Source organism: Candoia aspera, chromosome 1 (genome assembly GCF_035149785.1).
Source record: "Candoia aspera isolate rCanAsp1 chromosome 1, rCanAsp1.hap2, whole genome shotgun sequence".
In the NCBI taxonomy this organism is placed as follows: domain Eukaryota; kingdom Metazoa; phylum Chordata; class Lepidosauria; order Squamata; family Boidae; genus Candoia; species Candoia aspera.
Window position 1 is genome coordinate 198,039,513 of NC_086153.1, and position 22,647 is coordinate 198,062,159.

The window sequence follows — 22,647 nt, forward strand, 5'->3', positions numbered from 1 at the left end:
GTTTCAGGTTCAAGTCTCCATCTGTGCCTACCCGTGATGAAGAACTCTGTATTAAAACACTCAGGCCACAAGAAATGGCCTCAGATCCTTGGTCTGAGGGAAGAAGCATGTGGCAGAAGCAGCCTTGTCCTCCCTGAATGGACACTGTTATCCCTCAGGGTTGTGCAAACCTCGGATGAGGTGTTTTACTCCAATGACATTTCAGGCAATGCTCCCCCCTCCACTCCCCCAAGCTACTTCCCTGAGTAGCATGGTTGCTTGTTCAGCACAGCACCTACCCATCTTCTGGCTTTGTTGAGCCAGAACTCTACCCACAATGCTCACCAAAAGCATGACTGCTTGGCCTTCTTCTGGCTTTGGCAAGCAAGAGGTAGGAGAAGCTTCAAAACAATGTTAGATGCTTCTCTCAGGCAAACAACATTTCTTCTTCAACGAAAAGAATCACTTCACCTCCAGAGTGCAGATCTCTTCTCTGAGGCAAATATAAACCATCTCATTCTCCCAATCCTAGGTCTCATTGGGAGGTAGGGAGCACAAGCTTCCACTTTGAAGAAGTTTTTTTGCTGAGGCCCAGACAGCCACTGACCTCCATCAAGGAACCTCCTGTGGTGACTCTGACTGCTCCATTAAATCAGCCACCTGAGGAGAGAGATGCAGGGCAGGAGAGCCCTTGTCATCTTGGCCTGGGCTTCCACTGATCATTTCCTGAATTAAGTTTTAGAGTATAGGCAAAGGTAGGGGGAGGGATCCTTTCTTGTGTTCACACTTCCTATGAAAGCAACATCACTAAAATAGGTTGGTACATAATCTGGGTCAGATTCAGCTTACACAGTCTGGAAAATCCTTTCCCTAGCATACAACCTGTTAAACCATGAGATTCGTGGCAAAGATATTAATAGACACTTCTAGATGATAGTGCTTTTTTTCTATGGTTGTACAGCATCTTTCTGTAGGAAAGTGTGAACCAGTCTTAATCTGATCTGTCTCAGCTTTTCAGGAATATGCTGATTATTCTATTCTATCAATAATTATTTTTAAAAAACAGACTGAAAAATCATATTTCCTAACATTCACAACTTTCCTTAATATATAGAGTTTACTACCCAATACTCCTAAATGTAGGTTTTTAAAACTTAAGTGCGCGTAATACATACTTTTTAAAAAGTCAGCTAACCTAATATCCACTTTTCTTGATGCTAGTTTTGCAAATGTATGCTCCATCTTGAAAGCAGCGTTCCCATTAAAATCTCTCGAGTTCTTGACTGCTGCCCATCTGTGTCTCAGCAGAGTTCATTTTGGTGGAAAATTCCAATTTGCTCCCACTGAAATCTGGGACAGCTCTTTTATGTCTCTACTTACAAAAAGAAACCAAATCAGAGATCCCCCATGATAAGTTTAGGATGCAGATTGCTATGTGCCATAAGCCTGTGTCGTAAGCCTCAAAGGGCACAAATGCAATTTTAAAAAATTCATACAGAGTAGAACATTAAAATGGATGGTTGGTCTTAGGCAGCACGGAAAGACATTATGAGCAAAAAACGTGACCCGTGCATGACCCACATGGGAGACATAGCATGACCTACTTTTTATCTGCAAGGAACAGTTTCTGGTACAGATTAAGTACAGAGCCATATACCTTGGAGAATTTAGAGCCTCTTCTAGGACAGGATGGCTAAGAGGTATCAGTATTTACTAATGAATATCAGGCTGATTGTGCATAGCTCAGCAAGAACTTCTGTTTCCTCATAGTTTAGCAGCAGCTGCACCTGGATGAGCTTGTCTGGGCTCAGAGCCTAAAACAGGATTGGATCTGATTAGTACTTGGAGAGGAGACTGCTGGGGGATACTATGACTACAGGTACACTGAGAAGAGAAAAAACATCCCAGAAGAAGACAACGGCAAATCACTTCTCTGTTGCTGTCAGGCGTCAAGCTTGACCTGAGAACATACTTACCTAACAGTTTAACAATGTTAAATAATCTCTGCCATGTTGAAAGGAAGGGGCTACAGCAGCTGTTTTCCTCTCCATGTTTTTAGAGTGGAATGGGCTTTGCCCTTTCATTTTACAATTCCTTCTCCCTGGCTGCAATGGGATGGAAGTTATATGCAAGTACAACAGTTCCTGAGTTAGGGTTTATTTCCGCAGGTCTAGGAACATGTCAGCAGAATGAGAAAGCTCTGAATCCTATGGATCCCTGCCTTCTTTGGATTCCTTCCTGACGTGTTCATGTACGATCATGTCTTTGTCAGACATGGCAGTTAAATAATGTGGGCCACTGAAATTTCTGCAATAATTGGAAGGGGGAATTTTTGAGGTTGGATCTCCCTATTCAGTGTCAACCTTTTTCACCTTTGGAGTAGAAAACCAAAACTTCCTATGGCTCTTAGGACACTTTCCAGCAATCATAAAACTGCAGCTTTACACCAATACAAACATGCAAAGCAATAAAAACAGCTAATTAAAATAGGTAATGGGGAAAAGGAAAGCTGTCTGGACACAAGCAAAAGCTTAACACTTACTTAAAAAATAAGATTTCTGAGAAAAAAGAAAACAATTAGGCTCTACATTTGTTTTTTTAATTAGAATGCATTTGTCCAAACAGCCGAATACTTGAAAAATACTTTGTAAATCGGTTTTACAATCAGACTAATGCATTATCATCTCCTAATATATGCTGCCCTTCAACCTCACAGCCACCATTATAAATCTGCATTTTGGAAATTCAAGGTTGACTAGTATTAATGCTCCTGGAGCCTTCAGTAATCAGAACTGAGATGAAGGTATCCATAGGGAGCTGGGATAGCCCTGATCAGTCTCCTCCATGCATTCATTTTTGTCCAAATTAGCTCCTGATTAAATCCCTCCCAATACGAACATGCAGAAGAACTTTCTGCCCTCAGAGGAAGCACGCTGAAAAAGGGACCCACGTAGTAATTACTAGCAGTTGTGTTACATACAGTATAACATGTATGTTCAATGAGCTGGCCAGCACACTTGTTGCCATCTAGGAGTTATCCAGGTGGATTCTAAAAAAGCCCTTCGTGCATTCGGTATCCACCGGCAGCACATGCATAGACTCTGCAGAGCTAAGTGGGATTCTTGCCTGTTGGGTTAGTTCTTTTAACTAACTGACTAACCTACTTACTTTATTTATTTGTATATCACAGAATCTTGAGGCTCATTGTGACTTAATGTAAAAAAAACATTAAAAACAGAGATGCAGTTAAACCAGCAGCAAAATTACAGCATATCTAAAACTGAAAGAAATAACAATTTCTACATGCAAATTGCAGTCAATAATGGGGTGCAGGCAATAAGGAGGGGGCATTGTCTCAATGACTTGGGGGTGACAAGGAGGCTATCTGAAGGGTTGGCAGTGGGTGTGCAGTTGAGTCCCTGCTGCCAGGGCACTGGCCAGCTGTTTGGCGGTCAGCAGCCTGGTGCAGCAGCAACAGAGGAAGGTGTTGAAAAGAGTATCTGCTCCAAGTATCAAATACAGTAGGTATGTCGCTGCATGTATACATTTAGAGATCTTTTAAATGATGCAGAGAGATTAGAAATGAAGAAAAGGGTAATAATCCCTGCTCACACATACAAACAATTAAGTTCTCCAGAAGTTGCACCTGGTTCTTCTTAATTATAATATTTATAACCTACTATTTAGGCCAGTAGGTTGCTGTATTTGTACAAGTTAAAAGTATAAAATCTAACTTATGTATAACATCATTTATACTTTAAAGATGGCATGATAAACACAATACTGTCTTTCATTTCTGATATTAAAAATAGGATTGCTTACATTAAAAGGCCCTGCAATAAAAAGACCTTCATCTGATGCCATTATAATAGTAAGTCACTGGCTACCCTTAAGGAAACCTTCCACAAAAGGGGCAACAGAGGAGGATGTTTTTCTGATTGCTATTGTGGAAGATGGGAACATCAGTGGGGTTTCCAAGATGAACATAGAACTCTGGGAGGTAGACAGAAAAGAGCAAAGGGAAAATAAGGATATTCAAATATCCTGAATCTGTAATCACTTTTGAACTAACTTGATTTAGAAACCAGGAAACTTTGCAAATTAGATAACCTTATCTGATTCAGAAAGATGATTTTTTTTCCTCCATGGCAAGTGTGAAAGAGTCCCTGGGGATAGGTGAAATTTCATTATACACAATATAAAGATTTCAGAGAGGTACTGTTAGCATTTGTTAGCATAAAGACCAGAGTTTCCAAATTGCAGACCATTTCTTCTGCTATTGTTTTGCTTTGGATATGAGTATTATAGGCAAACTCTTAAGAAACTTAAGCTTAATTACCTTGGGGTGAAAAAGAAAGGTCTATAATTTGTTATGTAAGACAACATTTATCTTCTGAGGAAAGGGAAGAAATCTGATTGCCTCTATTTCACCAGAGAAAAAGAAAACAGAACAATGTAACTAAAGAGGACACACCTTTATTAAGCCACAAAGGATCTACAAAAAGTGGGACCAAATTAATTTAGATGCAGTTGGGCTAGTAGCAGTCACTGATTTCTATCAGAAATTCAAGGATTCTGCCTTCCTCCAGTCAGGAGTAACTTTGCTGCAGGCCTGGATTCTAGATCTCGCAGTAAGATCCCTATTCCATTTGGCAGAGCCTTTGAAGAACCCTAAATTCTCAATAGCCAAGTTTCAAGAGGCGGAACCTTAGTCCAGTTTTATTCATCTGTTATAAGTGCTGGGTAGCCATGCCTCTTTCTTTACAAAGAACAAGCATCTATATAAATAGTTTCCAGAGGAAACTCCTACCGTATTCAAAAGGCCTTCCTGCCCAGTGTTAATGTAAAGATTAAGACCTATAGGAACAGAGAGTTGCCCATAGGCAAAAAAGTTGCCCTTAGGTAAGCTTAAGACCTATAGGAAGGGAGAAGTTGCCAACAGGCAAGGCAGTGAGCAGGCAGACAGTAAAAGGAGATGCATTTTATTTCTGTATTAATGGTAGTACTTAGCAGTAAAATAGAAAGGAGCATGTTGGAGGGTGGGTCAGGACAGGAGCCGATACAGACACACACAAAGCCAGTAGCTAAACAAATGAAAGACACTCTGATTCCTGTAAGGAAGTAGTTTGATCTAATAATATATACAAGTGAAAATATTATTTATAAAACCAGTATGCATTTCCACATAGATACAGAATAGTTTAAGAAATATAAGAAATCAAGTCTTAACCTACTAAATTTTCCTCCCTCTCAACTCTCTTTACCTCAATTTCTGTTTGTAATTTATAGTAATGGCTTCTTCTCCCCCTCCTTATCTCAATTACTGATACTGGAATGTCTGTAAATTTTCTCCTGGCCATCTTGCTGCCAACTCAGCCTTTGACTCGCAAAGTTCCACCATCTGGCACCTGAACTTCAGTCCGTTCTCCTGATCTTCCCACACTCTCAGAAGCTGCTCCAGGTTTTCCCTCCTCACGCTAGGGCTGTGTTCTGCCAAGTGTCCAGGCAGTGATCAGGTGCCCAGACAATTGGTTCTTTTAGATCCAGAGACAATAAGCACACCAGTGAATAAAGAGATTTTAAACTTCATTATTAACTTAAGCAAACAGATTTAAACAGAAACACAGTTTAGGCAGATTAAACAGAAGCATAAAATGCATAACATAAAGAAAGAAAAATCATAACATACCAAGCAAGTTGATACCTAACCTCCCATAGGCTGTCAGGAGCCCCTTAATAAGGACAGTGGAGATACCCCAGGGCGGCTCAATTTCCACAGCACCCAGCGCTCAGGTCTGTGCAGAAGCTCCCTAACACAAAAGGCAATCCTCAGGTTTTTGTCAAAGCCTGGCCCTAAAACCTCATTACCCTGTTTCCATGATACAGAGACTGCAGGATCTGACCTTGACTGGATAGTTCCCAGTGTCTGAGGCACCTGTTTATGACATGATCCAAGAGCCTGGGAAGCTATACAGACAAGCTAGTGCTAACGTAAACAATCTTGGGGTTTGCTCTTCTCCCTCCTTTTCAAGCAAGAGTGAAAAAAAGCAGGTTAAGCATAGCTCAGAGTGAACTCTAAACTTCTATAATTTTCTTAATATGAAGGAGAAATCAAAATATGTCAATTAAACTCCTCGAAATACAGTGGTCTTCCAAATTGCCACTACAGGCTGGAATCTCTGGACTTGGCAAGCTGGGTTGTTCCTCCACTCCAGTCCATGTTAACCAGGTGACACCCACTCCAGAAGTATGTCCTGCAGCATCTGAAACACAAAATCCCCCTCTTCTGCTTTTACTTACTCTTTTTATATTCTAGATCTAAGGCACGTACATGATGCCACTTTCCAGGTGCCTTCTAGCATTTTCCCCGTTTCTGCCTACATGCTCTTGGTCTTGTGCTGAGTCATCTGCCTTCCCTAAAAAAATCCATGACCTTGGCACAGACTTAGCCACAGAGCACATGCAAATATTATGCAGATCTTGACCTCTCTTGGTCTCTTTCTTTTTTCTTTTATCCTTCAAGTATATAAGGAGTTTGTTGACCCCAGAATTTCTGATCCATGGTTGGCAATAGGGATGCATGAACAGTCTAATTGACAAGGTTTTTATACATGTGCTTTTTAAAAAGCTTGTGTGTGTGTGTGTGTGTTTGTGCCTTCAAGTCAGTGCTGAATCCTGGCGACTGCTTGGACTAGTCCCTGCAGTTTTCTTGGCAAGGTTTTTCAGAAATGGTTTGCCCTTGCCTCCTCCTTCCTAGGGCTGAGAGAGAGGGGCAGGCCAAAGGTCACCCATCTGGCTTTGTGTCCAAGGCAGGACTAGAACTCACGGTCTCCTGGTTGGTAGCCTGGTGCCTTCACCAATACACCAAACTGGCTCTGTAAAAACCAAGTACCCCCAGTATTTATTTATTTATTTATTTATTTAAAATGCAGCAATCCATCATATATACTTTTTGATCCATAACTTTTCTAAATGTATTTTTATTGGGGGGGGGGGTCTTTTTCTAAATACTTTTTAGTATGCCATTTTGAGCAGAGAGTATTTATTTATTACTTACTTATAAGACTCTTATATCCCCCCACCCCATTAGAGAGACTCAAAGGAGGTACACAGCATCACATGGCTAGCCAGGGATCAAGCTACAGTAGATATCATCAGCTTACTGGTGACACTTGAGCTGTGCCATCAGATGATCTCCCTCAGCAGCCTCATGTGGATGTCAAATAAGAAAGGGAGAACACTGATCTCTGAGGAGTCCAGCAGAGCTTGGGCTTGATCTCTTCTCCCCATCATCATTGACTAAAATCGACCTCCACACACAGACAACTGTCCCCCAGAAGGGAAAATTAGAGATTGGACAAAAATTGTCCTATGTCATTGGGTCCATAATGGTTTCTTGAAAAGGGGGCACACTGCCATTCTTTTCAAGGCAGAGGGAACCCCCTCACTACTGAATTCTGTACATCAGTGTCCATCAGTGCCATAATAAAGCCCTTTTGAGAGAATAATGCCATTTCATTCAGTCAGAAACTTGTAGTGGATTTTTTAGAAGGAATGACACAGCAGTGAGTTAATGCTGGCTGTTTACAGCTTTTATTCCTTGTCAAAATTATCTTCCTACTTACCTTTGTGAAGGATGCTCCCTAGTGTATTTATGTATAGAGTCTAGGGGGTGAAAACCTAGATGAAACATAACAACATTTTCCAACAGCAGATGCTGACTCCACTGCCTGTTCCTTAATTTGTGGCACTACCCTTATGTAGCGATGGTTGAGTAAATTGCTGCTAGTGATCTAGCGCCTTGCATTGTTGCAGGGAGAAAGTTGCAAGTTTGGTATAAATAGAATATGTTATGTTCAAATTACCTTAAAAGAAGGGAGCACTTCTTTTTTCTTATTTCCCGATTACTGCTACTAAAATCTATGCATAAAACATGCAAAGTTTTAATAAAACATTAAAATTGCACTTAGGGAGATGAAATGAATAAGCTGGCTTTTCCCATCAAAACTGTACATGTTTTCAGATGTTAAGCATTATACATTATATATGCCTTCTTAAGAATGGAAGAGATAGTCATTATGGGAGGGTGCACACATGTATATCCCTTTTTTAATAGTAATCTTTATTAAAAATTACAATTGCAAAGATAAAAACTAATACAAAAAGAAAAAACAGAAAAAACAGAAGGTGCAGAAAAGAAAAAAATAAGAAAAATAGAAAAGAAAGAAAAAATAAGAATATAGTGAAAAAAAGAGAAGAAATATATAAAGAAATGGCTTCCCCCTTCATCATAACAAGTATAAACAATTTTAGTAACTTATCACCTTCTCTTAAAATCTCTTCTTCCCATATCCCATCTCTTATTTATAAACAAATCCCAAAAGCCTCATCATTTCAGTCCTAATCAGCAAAAGTCCATTAAGGGTTACCAGATATAACAACATATCTATTTTAACCTTGATCAATAAACCAACTTTATATTCTGTGAGGATTCGTTTACACTTCTTCACGTATTCCTTCCTTTTAATAATCTTGATCTTCAGTCACTTCAAATAATGTCAGAGAACTTTATTTCTTTTCATTTTTCTTTGTTCCTTCTCACAAAATTCTTCAAAGCTTTAACAAGCCTCTTTTGTAAATCCAGTATAGGAAAATTATCCAGGTCACACTCTTAGTTTGTTATTTGTATATCCCTTTTAATTATTAAGACCTCAGCCAGTTTCTTTTGTATGTCCAGTGTAGCATCTTTTTCCATGTCATTCTTGTAGCTTATCATTCTAAAACTGACTTTCAGTTCAGTCTCAGTCTTGTCAGGTAAAACTTGTTCCTCTTCCATAACATCTTTTAAAGACACTCTATCTATACAGGCAGATACTCTTACAATTAACTTCTGGGTCCATTGTTCAAAAATATCCTTCAATATGTCCAATGTTAAAATATTTTGCTTCATTCAAATTTAAATGTTCTTCTCCTTTAATTGTAATCTTTAGTTCCCTTTGGTGTCCAACCTTCAAAGTCTCATCCTATTGTGCTTTTTTTCAAAAGAGTTCAAAACAAAAGCATTTTCCCACAGGAAGGATTCTCATAATTAATTACAAAATCTTATTTCAAATCCATTTTCCTTAGTAACTTTCCGAAATCAAAGTTCTAATCACCCTTTTGCTGTTTATTCCAATATATGTATGTATGTATGTATGTATGTATGTGTGTGTGTGTGTGTGTATATATATATATATATTTTAAGTCCTTAAAGTTGTATTTCAAACTCCTTTTGCTAAGGATTGAAGGAAACTCACCTGGTGTTTTCAGACTTGTCAGTCCAAAGGTCCTAATAGCTAAAAAGCAGTTAACAAGCAATTTCCTAAAGTGATTAGTAAAGGAAGTATGCAAACTTAGTGTCCTTTCAAAGGCACCAACTGTGGTTTGAGCAAGATGGCTATTCCGTCATCTCCCAGAGCTCTAAACCTGCCAGAGACTGCTATCCTGTGGTCTCTTCATGAGAAGCAAGTGTCCGGAGCATTTGTGGGCAATCTCAAGCCTTCTCCTTGTCCGGAGAGAAGTTGTGAAGAGGCAATCTACTCGTTGATTCTTCATTCCAACGCAGTTGTCAGCTCCGCTTTTGACAGCGCCGTTTTCAGTTCGCCATTTCTTCCCCAGAAGTCCACACACACGGATATCCTGTATGTCACCTGTGGTTTCATATTACATGTTCCATCTCAAAGATTTCAAGGCCAGAGGGAGTTTCTGAGGTTACTGTATAATGTGACAGAAGTACTCAACTTTATGGGATTAATAATAGATAAGCCTCTGTTTGCCAATTACAGGATGTTTTAGAGCAAAACTAGAAGGTGGCTAAAAGTTATGGATCTATAGTATGAACACTGTGTTAAATATAACTTGTGTTTGCTACCTGGTTGGCTGGACTTATATAAGAACCTCCCCGCTGTATCAGAACAAAGGTTGATATTAGTCCAGCATTTTATTTCCAGTAGTATCAAGGCACAGAGATAAAATACTTAATTCCCCATTCAATTCAGTTTCTTTAAAAAGTCTTGAAGCCTTTAAGCAAAAGGCTGTCACTGAATAATAGAGAAATAGCTTTGCATGCAAATAGAGTGAGGGGTGACTCCCACATAAACTCCACCGCACTCAGGGGAAAGGTAGGATATACATTTAAAGTGGTGGTAGACGTGTGATAGAGACCTTGGGAAACCCTCCAGTAGTTACAGACATTATTGAGCCAATTGTCTGGCTCAGAATAAGGGAGCTTTGGATATACTTATTCACATGGACATTTCCTAAGAATTCTTCCTTCAGTACCTCTTGCATAAAGCCCCAAATCTTGGGTTTCATTTGGAAGTTAAATCCAATGTAATGGTTCTTTGGAGGGAGAGCAATTTAAATCTGAGGATAAAGTATGTGCTGCAGATTTATAGCTATTTACTTTGTACCAAATATACTACTTAACTATATGCTATTTATTTTGACACATTCTCACCAGTGAAAAGGGCAGTTATTTTATTGCAGTTATTGTAGTGTAAACAATCGATAACAATGGGACAGTCACTGCGGTTACAGTGTAAGCTGTCCATAATGCTTAAGATTCTCAGTCCAGAGAATCTCCCCAAATTTCCATGTACCCTAGGAAGCTGCGTTGTTGTGTTTCCTGGTTTAGTAGTTTCCTTCCCCCCAGTGGTCCCATTTTTTTAAAGAGAGGTTTTGTTTGCTTGCTTGCTTGCTTGCTTGCTTGCTTGCTTGCTTAAAGAACTTACATACTGCCCATATTATGGACCATAAATAATCCTGGGTGGCTCACAAAACAATTAAAAGAGTAAAAACAACCACAATAAAAACATTAAGCAACATTCTCCCACACATCAGCCTCATCCTACCCCAATGCATGTGGGAAGAGCTAGCTCTTCAAGGCCTTCCAGAAAGCAGGGGAACTAGGTTTCTGCCAGGTCTCTGGGAAACAGTGTTCCACAGGGTAGAGGGAGCTATGGAGAAGGCATCCTTCCTAGATTCCACTAGGTGATAACATTTAGGGAAAGGGACCTGCAGAGGCTGGTGATGCAATGGGGTTGTTGCATCACAGACTGACAGTCCATGAAGTACATTCTGCATTCTGGTCTAGAGATGCATGATGCAACTCCCATGGCAGGCTTGGGTCTAATCATTTCCTAGATCTCCTAGGAATCTAATGCATGCTGGCTTAGTGCTCTATGAAAGAAGCAGTAACTCCAATAAATGAAAGACCTATGTATTTCTATACTAAAGTAAAATTTAATGTATTTAATGAGGTTCCCTTGTTGGTAAGTTAATTGTGAAACTGCAGACTGAAAAACATAAGTGCATGGGGATTGCCTAAAAGGGTTCCTTAGAACTGAACTTATATCTTCTAATTAGGTATCGTCCTTCACAAGACCTACAAAGACACCTTTGTGGTGTGGGGCGATATTTATAGACTATTGTAATTTCACCTGAGCACTTTTCCTTATTCTCCTCTTCAAATCTGAGCACTTTAAGCTATGCCTAATATGCACTGTGGTTTCTCTTTCTGCAGACAACAACCCTCATTGGCCTTCTGAAGACAGCTCGTCTACTGCGTTTAGTGAGGGTTGCCCGAAAACTGGACAGATACTCAGAATATGGTGCGGCTGTCTTGATGTTACTGATGTGCATATTTGCACTCATTGCTCACTGGCTGGCTTGCATTTGGTATGCCATTGGGAATGTTGAAAGGCATTACTTGTCTCGCAAAATTGGTTGGTTGGATTCCCTGGGACAGCAGCTGGGAAAACATTACAATCGAAGTGATGGCAGCTCTGGACCATCCATCAAAGACAAATATGTCACTGCACTTTATTTTACCTTCAGCAGCTTGACCAGTGTAGGATTTGGAAATGTGTCTCCAAATACCAATTCAGAGAAAATCTTTTCTATTTGTGTCATGCTGATTGGCTGTAAGTAAGCAGCTTTTTGCATTTTTACTTCTAATGAATTTACTAATGAATTTCTTAGTTATTTAGCTTGTTAAATATTCAAAACCTTTACAGGTAGAAGAGTGAAGCAACATGTTTGCAAGGTGAAGATTGGGGCCCTTGGGCAAAATTTCTCTAGGGAACATACTTTTTTATATTGCATTTCGTGCAGACATTTTGCAAGTGTTCATTTCAAATATCACCTTCCAAAATTCTCTGCTTCAGATGCTGTTGGTTCTGAGGTTTCACAGTAACTGGAGCTTTTAGGAGAATTAACTGTCACTCCTAAGCCAGTAGCCTTTTCTTTTTCATAAGAAGTTGATGAAATTATTAGTTACTTATGCACTCTATGGAATAATGAGCTTGAATGTCCTATCTTGGTAAATCAATGGAGGGTTGCTTTAAATAAATGAAATTAGTTTACTATTGCTTTAAAATGAGATTAATGCAACCAAAAAATTGTTTTGTCTGTATTGGAAGCCTCAAAGAATATTTCATAAGAGTTGGTTGCAATCACTTGCTATTAGAGATGCAACTCTAGAGTTGGAATGTTAATCCATGTAGTTTAGACTTGTCCTGTTATTGCTTCGTGTTGGCCTAAAAACTCTAAATTGATCATTGTGTATTAAAGATGTATGGTTCTTCTTGGCTGTATCCCTAATATCTGCTATCTACTGACATCAAAGAGTTTGGATTTTTCAAAGGGAAAAATAATGTGGAATGCATTTGCCTAATTACAAAATAATCACAACCTTACATATCTTAAATTAGGAATCAACACTTCCAGCACAATTTGTATTCCAGATAAGATTCAGTAACACTTTTCCTTTCAAAAATTAACTACTTCTACAGGTTATTTATATCTCTTGAGGAATAGGTCACACTTAGAATCCTTGTAAAGGTCAACTAGCAGTCTTGTACCACAATATGAACTGTATAGACCCTGTTGATCTTTGTATAGCTCAATTTAATTTAGTAAGTGATTAATAAAGCCAATCAAATGTACAAAAGGATCTCAAAGTGGTGTACAAAAAAAATTCAATTAAAATACATATAAAAAACTGTGTAGTAAAAAGGAAGCAGAGGAAGAAAACAAAACCTAAATTTATTGTACATTTATTCATGGAAGACTTGGATGAGGAGGATGGCCTTGAACAATATGCTAAACATTAATAATAATATTAGAAGGTGCCTCACACACTTTACAGGGAAAGTATGTAGCACAGGGCAGGCAGTGCCACAGAAAAAGCACATTGATAAGTGGCCACAAGCCTTTTGCTGTTCTTGGTACTCACTGCAGAATCTCCTATTACCCCAGGTCTGTAAGTTGTGAAGGCAGTTACTTCAGGTCTCAACCATCATAGACAACAACTTGAACTTGGTTGGTAGCAAATTGGCAACCAGTACAATAGTTTTATCAGGAGTATAATATAGACAGGCATCGCATTTGATAACCTGTTTGGCTGTTGCATTAAGTTAACTTAATCCTTGAATCCTACTGGAGTCTCTTTGGGTAAAACAATTAATTTATTATTAAATTTGTAGATAGCCTTCTCTTGCAATAGCCAGCCTGTGACAATTAACAAAAGCTTGGAGGCATTCTTGAGGCTCTGATGGGCAATTCGATTGAGGCCTTGATCACAGCTTGGAGTGGGCATACGATGAGGACCTTAGATTATGATTGTTCCTAGGTAGCTGCTCACTGTGTGTTGATCCTGGGGTCCTCATTGGATCTCTGAGGCACTTCAGGAGATGATATGCCAGAATATCATCTCCTGAATACCCCATGCCTAGAGTGCCACTGAAAGAAGACAGTGAATCCAACCAAGCAAGAATATTAGGGATTACATTGCAGCAATAAGAACAATAAAAGAGAGCTCTTTTTCCATTCACATCCACAGATAGCCATCCAGCAGCCCTTTTTATAAGTGGCTCATTCCTTGCTAGGGAGGGACATGCCACAGGATCATCTGTATATCCATTGTGAGGAATATTCCAAGCATCTGGTGGATAAAATCACTCAGATCCACTCAAAGTTGGACTCCAGCTGGGCAATTCCTGTTGAGGTGATCAAGCAAGGTCATTGTGTGGTTACTGGGATGAGTTTGAACCTGTAACTCCTGAGGAAGTACACAAGGTCATTGGACCTGCTAACCTGCCCACCTGTTTACATGTCTGTCCTGGCTGATGAAAGTGGTCCAGGAGGTGATGTCCATGCCATAGTATCTGCTTGAGGAATGAGTGGTCCCACCTGCTTTGGAAAGGCAGTGGTATGCCTCCTCAAGAAGCTATCACTGGATCCAAAATATTTTTCCTAAACAATTTTCACCCAATCTCCAACCTCCCCTTTGGGAGGAAAGTTGTTGAGAAGGTTATCAGGCTACAGCTTCAGAGGGCCCTGGAGGAAACAGGTTATCTAGACCCCCTCCAGTCAAGTTTCAGGCTGAGACATAGCACTGAATCAGCATTGGTTGTGCTTGCTGATGACCTCTGGTGGAGCTGGGATGGGGATAGTGCATCTATCCTGGTTCTCCTTGATCTCTCTGCAACTTTCAGTTCATCAAGCATGGCATCCTTCTGGACTGCCTACAGGGTTTAGGAATAGGAAGCACAGTATTATGACGGTTCACCTCATTTCTCTGTGGTCAAGTATTATTTATTAATATTAAATAAATGCAATGGTAATAGCAGTAACATTTAATAAGAAATAATCATCATCATAAAAGTATTAACATAGCAAATAATTAAACCCCCAACACCATAAATACAAGCCATCAATATAAAATTAGTATAAAATGTTCAGAATAAACTCTGCCCCATGTCTTTTCTTAGCCTTTTCAGGATTTCAGCTTCAAATGATTTACACAATGAACTTTAACCTATTCATTATTTATAAAACAATATATAGGAAAGTAAGACCAATATCCATTCCCCCGCACTGACATTCCTGGGTCTTAAGGTATTCTTTCTGTATGGCTCAGATATGTGCAGTGTATTGAAAAATACTTACTCTGCAAAACTTTATGCTAACTAGTTCTATCTTAGGGATGGCAAGGAGACCTACTTTACAGAGGACATCTTCCATTTGTGCCATCCTCCTTCTGAAGTTTTGTTCAAACAGAGTCCAGTTTCAAGAAACATAAGAAAGAAGACCAGGGAGTTTGAAGTTACTCATTAACTGTAAGCAGTTACACAGTAACACTTAGGTCACCTTGTAATAAGTCTTCCCAAGTGGGACATGATGTATTTCATTTCTACTGAAATTCTTGTCATTATTTCTATTTTAGCTTTCATACATATCTGCAGTAGGCTATAACATCTAACCAATCTTGGCTGAACTCAGTAAGCTAAGCTGGTTAGAATTGGACAGGAGAACATCAGGAAATTACAGAGCAGTAGGTCAGAAGGCAATGGCAAATCAGTTCTCTAAATACTTGTGAAGAAAACCTCATGGATGGGTCTACATAGTCACCAGGAGGCAAACTCAGTGTGAGAGAACCAGTGTGGTGCAGTGGTTAAGATGTTGGACTAGGACACAGGGCTTTTCTGCACTGCAGCCTTCAGCTCCCATGTGTAAACTAGAAATGAAGAAGAGATTTTCCAGATTTCAGTCCCTTCCTCCCATTTGGCCACAGGGATGGCCAGGTATTCTGTCCAGACCACAGTGACCACAGCCCCTGCTTCTCTTCCCCTCCCATCCATGCCAGGGAAGAAGCGCCAGCTGCTTTCCCTTTTGTGGGCAAATATTTTCAGAACTGGTGGGAAAAGGAAAAAAAACTGACAAGTTTTACAGTTCTTCCCATCAACGAAGCTACTGTAGAAGGAAAAATGTGGAAGAACTCTTGTCAATTTCACCCATTTTTTAAACTGTTCCTCTACAGAACATGTTAAAAAAAAAAAAAGGAATAGACAGTATTTCACCTGAAAATCCCAAAGTTCCATCCCTTCATAAGAGGTAGGCCACCAGCCTAGGATGAAATGGCTGTCAAAGGCGGAGATTGAAGGAGGTGGCGGTGCCCACCAGAGCATACCCCACCACCAATTGAAACAGAGGCATTTATGTAAGATGGAAGGAAAGGTGGCATGGGGGACATTCTGCAAAGCCCTGTTTGTACCAGTGGAGAGAGGAAAACACTACTTTGAATGCAGAGCAAGGAAACCTGAGTGGTTCACCATCCCAGCAGCCTAGAAACAGGCTGAGGGTGACATCATCCATTCCTGTCCTTCCAACATGGCAAGTGGGCCACCCTCACCCTGGGGCAAGCAGGAAGTGCAGCTCAGCCCTGAGAAGAACCAGATTCACATCTACTTTTAACCATGAAAACTCTCTGGGTGGCTCTGAGCCAGTCATTTCCTCTCAACCCAACCTACTTCAGATTATGATGTAGACATAAAATAAAGGGAGCTCCCCCTGTAATCCTCTAATGCTGGCTGTTGCCACATCTAGTTCTTGCTGCTGGCTTTGTTTTCCTTGTCCATCTGACCCACTCTGGCTTGATCCTTCCTTTAGCCAGCTTTGGCTTGACCCTTCCTTGCTAGATGATCCTAAATCATCTAGCTTTCTTCTTTCCAGCTATTTTCTTCTGTTTTTTGACAGTCAAAACCCAACCCAATTCATTCAGGGCTTGGAAACAGCTCCCTTTTTGCCTGGGTGGAGCCCTTCTTAAACTATGGAAGAGAAAGGAAGTGAGAGGAAATAGGTGGGCATTATTGGCACTGCAGCCATCCACTGGCATGGATCTGACCAGGAAGGCAAGAACGTATTTAAAAAACTATTTTCTTGATAATATCTTGCCATACCTATAAAGGATGAGGGAGGAGAAATTGTGAAGCAAGGTTTTCTTGTATATTTTAAACCATTTAAGAATGTATATGAGAAAAATCAACTTGTAAGATCTGACACCATTAGTTGGTCCTGGTGGTGTCAGCATCACAGGAGTAAGGAAACCATTTGATTTTGTAAAAATTTAAAATACTAAGAAAAAAAAAACTGAAAGTAGGACTCAATAAGCAACTCATGGCCTGATTATGCATTCAGAGGATCAATATCAGACCACAAGCCTTGGTCTGGGAGATGAAAGATGTACTTAAAGACTGTAAGACTGTAGTCTGAGTTTCAAAAGCTTTAAAGAGGACACACTGTTGCAGTGCTACATATAATGTCCTCTACTTCCTCTCTGTATCACCCCTGCTGTAGTCATCATACTTCATAACAGGAGTACACTGGAAATATGCAAGGAAAAAGTAGGTCAAGCTTGGTTTGTCTGACCTGTAGCAGAAGGCAGCATGTGGCCTATCTTTGACTTCACTTTATTTTAATAAATTGCAAGATTACAGATATGGAAGGAAAAAATGTGTATCTGTGAATGGCTGATTAAGAAACACCTTCTTTTCTTTTTAATTCATCCTTATTCATAGCACCTTTTAGCACCTTTAATCCATCAAGCACTATTAGATTAGCCCTTCTGTGAATTTGCATGTCAAGACAGGACAGTTAATTGCATGGTTATGTCTTGTCAATTAAATTCTCGTGAGAATGAAAGATTGCAAGGGATTTCTTGTTAGTTGCTATTTGCTGAATGACCAAAAAAAAAGGTTTTTCCTTCCAAGTGAACCCCCCTCAAGGCTTTCTTTGGAAGATCTCATAAAGAGTTGTGCACAAAAGTACAAGCGAATGTCCAAAAATAGGCAAAATTAAAAACTTACCCAACATTTCTGTCGCCACGCCCTAATAGACTATATGCAAAATTAGTTACTTATTACTATTAGTTAGCTATAACTTTATTAGATTAATTCCATGCTTCCAATTTATAATAAGGAAGAGAACAGACATATGTAAATAGTTGTGAGAGGTCATCTTCATCACTGATACACAGAAGTTGTAGCTAACAATGAGAAGCCCACCAAATATATAGAATTTGTATCAATTCTGTAATTCCTTAGAATAAATTACTTATGAGTTATCCCTGACTATGTGAGGGAACATTTTCTCCAGTATAAGGATTGATTGATTGAGTCTCCACAAGTCACAGGATCTTTTAAAATGTAAGTTCTAGAACTTTTGAACTATCTCAGGAGCTCCAAACTTGTTTTTTAAGCCGAGTTAAAATTTTAATTTTCTATTCCAATCTGAATATTACTATTATGCAATTATGTTGTTCGTAGTAGTAGCAATAGTAAAATACTATCACCACTATCACCTTGTGAAGGGTGAAAGACTGTGTATGTGTGTCTGTGTGCATGTGTGTATGTGTAGGGAATGAAGAAATTGATTTTCTGTGCCTTAAGTTTCGAAGTTGATACTGAGTCTTATATCTGTAGTATAAACAAGTGAGAGATTTGATAGACTGAGCAAATAATTTTTTTAAATGATCATGGTTAAATCAACCTTATTAGAAGCTGGGATGAAATGAAGCTGTAATTTAGAAAGGTCAACTTACTAAGCGTTTGGACTAAGACATTAATGGTGCCATGGCCAACATAAGTGCTACCGGACTAGGCACTTATTGTTCAATCACTTTGTCTAATTCATGAAATCCAAGAAGGGGGCACATAATAACTTCTTCCTCCTGTAACCCTTCTTTTTTAACCATTGTATCTATTAAAATTTACCCAGGAGGGAAAAAAATGAAAAACTACACTATGTATTTTGATTGGTAGCTTCAAAAGCTCTCCATCTGGAAGTGCCTCACAATGATCAAAGAGGAGTTAGAAATCAGCCCAAAATTGGAGGTTTCAGTTTATCATTCTCCACACACAGGGTTAAGGTGTGGGTTTAAGTCTTGAAATGTAAACATGAGATGCAGAAGATGGATCCTGTAAGTTCAGATTATGAAGCCTCATAATGTCCAGAGTGTAAAGAAGGTGACAATTGGCCATTTTGAGTAATATAATAACAGTACCTCAAGTTCAGTGGACCTTTCAGGGGAAAACATAAGATCCCTTCTGAATCAGACCAAGGTCCGTTTCATCTGATATCATGTTTCCAAAAGTGACTAGCCAGATGCCTAGAGACAGTTCATAGTCAGGATATGAAACAATCGGTCTCATATCTGTATTTGCCACTTTCCATAACGAATGATATTCCAGTAATACAATACTTGAGTAAAGAACTGGTGCATGCAGTCTACAAGCACTCTATTTGCAGTTCCATAATTCCATAAGCTAGGGTCGAAGCTACATATTGCTTCAGTAAATACTTTTTTTTTAAAATCTTCATTGAATCTCCTGACAATCAGTTTTATTGGCTGTCCCCCAAATGCTAGGAATATGACAAAAAAAAAACCCCCTCTCAATCCACTATTGTTACACCATTTTATAATTTTATTGGTCTCAATTCCATTTATGAACATGCACATTTATAAGAATTTGCAAAAGTACTCTATTATGTCAGACTTCCCATCAGGCATGGCAATAAATTTCAACTCTCCAGAACCTCAGGCCTTCATTCAGTAACTAGCTAACAACAGAAGCTTCATAGGTGCAACGTAGCTAAATAAGCTGTTGTATTACAGACAAGAAAGAAATCATATATACAGAAAACTGCCTCCAGCATTGTTGGAGATTTCAATTCAGCAGCAGCTGTTGTTAGAGGATGTGCTCCTAAGCATAGGAAGAGTGTTAAATGAATGCCAAGTAATTAAGTAGCAGAAGGTCCCATTAAGAAAATAGATGGTCATGATATAGTTTTCTTTGATGCAGAGTATAGTAGCCAAGCTATCAATGAATGCTGACAGACATTGATTATAACTGACATAAAAGTTAGATTTATTAAGAAATACAGAGGATAGGAAAGCCTCACTTCTGTCTAAACTAACGTTGCTATTCCTACTGCTAACCTTGCTGCTGATTCCCATTAGGTGATCTCTGTCTTCCTGGGTTTCTCTCCTCTCCAGGACGCACAGAGGCTTGCTAGAGAGGAGAAGAACTTCACTGCTTTCCCCCTCTCAAGTAGCAAGATATTGCTCTTCTAGTCAAGCCTACACACTTATTGGAGATGAGAAAAACCCAAGGAAATAGGGATCCTTCACCCTCCCTGTTCCTCTCCCCTTCATTGCACCTGCCCTTACTTCTACTTCCCCTACAGCAGCCTTCCTGCGTGGACCCAACCTTGCTGGCTTCCTTTGGCTATGGGGGAAGTGGTTTTCAAAGCCTCGTGCTTTCCTCTCAAGGACATTGCTGAGTGCATAGAACTCTTCAGACAACTTGTAAGACTTATTGACCTTATTCTCCAGCAAGGTTGAAGGATTAGCTGAGCTTAATGGAAAATCTCTTTATATCCCTGTAGTTAATTACTCTGCTTCAAGCATCCATCCTTGATTAGTGAAGTGAAGATAAAAGTTTAGACCTCCTGCTCTTTGGGCAGTAGAGAAGCTACTGAAATACAAGATAATTTCAGAAGCACCAGGCCATATGTAAGAGGAATCTCTCCCCAGCTTTCCCTGATAATTGTGGTAATTTCCAGGGGGAAAATACTGAGGTCTGATAGACTTCCAGCAGGAGAATCTCCAGTATGACCTAGGGTTTCCAACTGCCTTCCCAGCAGAGCCTTGTTCATTATGGCTGTTGTTATGTCTCAGCCAATGTCAACCCTTCCAGCTAGGCCAAATCAAGAAACAAATTCTACAAGTCTCACTGGAAATCTTTCTTTATTGAGATAGGCTCTAGTTACAGAATCTTGAAAGCCTGAGATTTCCCCTCCCTCTTACTCTCTAGTAAATTCGGAAGGAGTCAGTCTGAGATCCCCCCCACCCCTCAGGCTTTCTCTGTTTCCTGGCCTTAACACATTTTTCCAACCAACATCCCCATCTGGTTATTCAAAGACCATCTCTGTGACTCTCTACAGCAGGGTTTCCCAAACTGTGAGGGGTTGGGGAGGTGCTGACAGAGTCCAGGGGTGGTGTGAACAACCTTTTAGTTAATAAATCCACCTTTCTCAAAATTGCATTATATTGCTTTCATTGTTCATTTGTGTTCATTTTGGTATTGGATTTTTAGGGAGGTGTGTACATTAAGATTACACTAAAGGCAGGTGTGATGGCAAAAAACCCTGCTCTTGAGGCAGGTTTTGTTGTTTATTCGTTTAGTCGCTTCCGACTCTTCGTGACTTCATGGACCAGCCCACGCCAGAGCTTCCTGTCGGTCGTCAACACCCCCAGCTCCCCCAGGGACGGGTCCGTCACCTCTAGAATATCATCCATCCATCTTGCCCTTGGTCGGCCCCTCTTCCTTTTGCCTTCCACTCTCCCTAGCATCAGCATCTTCTCCAGGGTGTCCTGTCTTCTCATTATGTGGCCAAAGTATTTCAGTTTTGCCTTTAATATCATTCCCTCAAGTGAGCAGTCTGGCTTTATTTCCTGGAGGATGGACTGGTTGGATCTTCTTGCAGTCCAAGGCACTCTCAGAATTTTCCTCCAACACCACAGTTCAAAAGCATCGATCTTCCTTCGCTCAGCCTTCCTTATGGTCCAGCTCTCGCAGCCATATGTTACTACAGGGAACACCATTGCTTTAACTATGCGGGCCTTTGTTGTCAGTGTGATGTCTCTGCTCTTAACTATTTTATCGAGATTGGTCATTGCTCTTCTTCCAAGGATTAAGCGTCTTCTGATTTCCTGACTGCAGTCAGCATCTGCAGTAATCTTTGCACCTAGGAATACAAAGTCTTTCACTGCTTTTACATTTTCTCCCTCTATTTGCCAGTTATCAATCAAGCTGGTTGCCATAATCTTGGTTTTTTTGAGGTTTAGCTGCAAACCAGCTTTTGCACTTTCTTCTTTCACCTTCATCATAAGGCTCCTCAGTTCCTCTTCACTTTCAGCCATCAAGGTGGTATCATCTGCATATCTGAGATTGTTAATGTTTCTTCCAGAGATTTTAACTCCAGCCTTGGATTCCTCAAGCCCAGCTTGTCGCATGATGTGTTCTGCATACAAGTTGAATAGGTAGGGTGAGAGTATACAGCCCTGCCGTACTCCTTTCCCAATCTTAAACCAGTCTGTTGTTCCGTGGTCTGTTCTTACTGTCACTACCTGGTCGTTATACAGATTCTTCAGGAGGCATACAAGATGACTTGGTATCCCCATACCACTAAGAACTTGCCACAATTTGTTATGGTCCACACAGTCAAAGGCTTTAGAATAGTCAATAAAACAGAAATAGATGTTTTTCTGAAACTCCCTGGCTTTTTCCATTATCCAGCGGATATTGGCAATTTGGTCTCTAGTTCCTCTGCCTTTTCTAAACCCAGCTTGTACATCTGGCAATTCTCGCTCCATGAACTGCTGAAGTCTACCTTGCAGGATCTTGAGCATTACCTTACTGGCATGTGAAATGAGTGCCACTGTTCGATAGTTTGAACATTCTTTAGTGTTTCCCTTTTTTGGTATGGGGATATAAGTTGATTTTTTCCAGTGTGATGGCCATTCTTGTGTTTTCCAAATTTGCTGGCATATAGCATGCATTACCTTGACAGCATCATCTTGCAAGATTTTGAACAGTTCAGCTGGGATGCCGTCGTCTCCTGTTGCCTTGTTATTAGCAATGCTTCTTAAGACCCACTCAACCTCACTCTTCAGGATGTCTGGCTCTAGCTCACCGACCACACCGTCAAAGTTATCCCCGATATTGTTATCCTTCCTATACAGGTTTTCTGTATATTCTTGCCACCTTTTCTTGATCTCTTCTT

At 39.9% G+C, this 22,647-nt stretch overlaps 1 protein-coding gene across 1 annotated transcript in view; it reads left to right on the top strand.

The window, feature by feature from the left end:
• KCNH7 (potassium voltage-gated channel subfamily H member 7) overlaps positions 1–22,647 on the top strand; it is a 325,788-nt gene that overhangs the window by 236,122 nt on the left and 67,019 nt on the right. Inside the window, exon 7 of the mRNA XM_063318289.1 lies at positions 11,543–11,942. Coding sequence (XP_063174359.1) covers positions 11,543–11,942 — 400 coding nt within the window. The remainder of the gene's footprint in view (positions 1–11,542; positions 11,943–22,647) is intronic.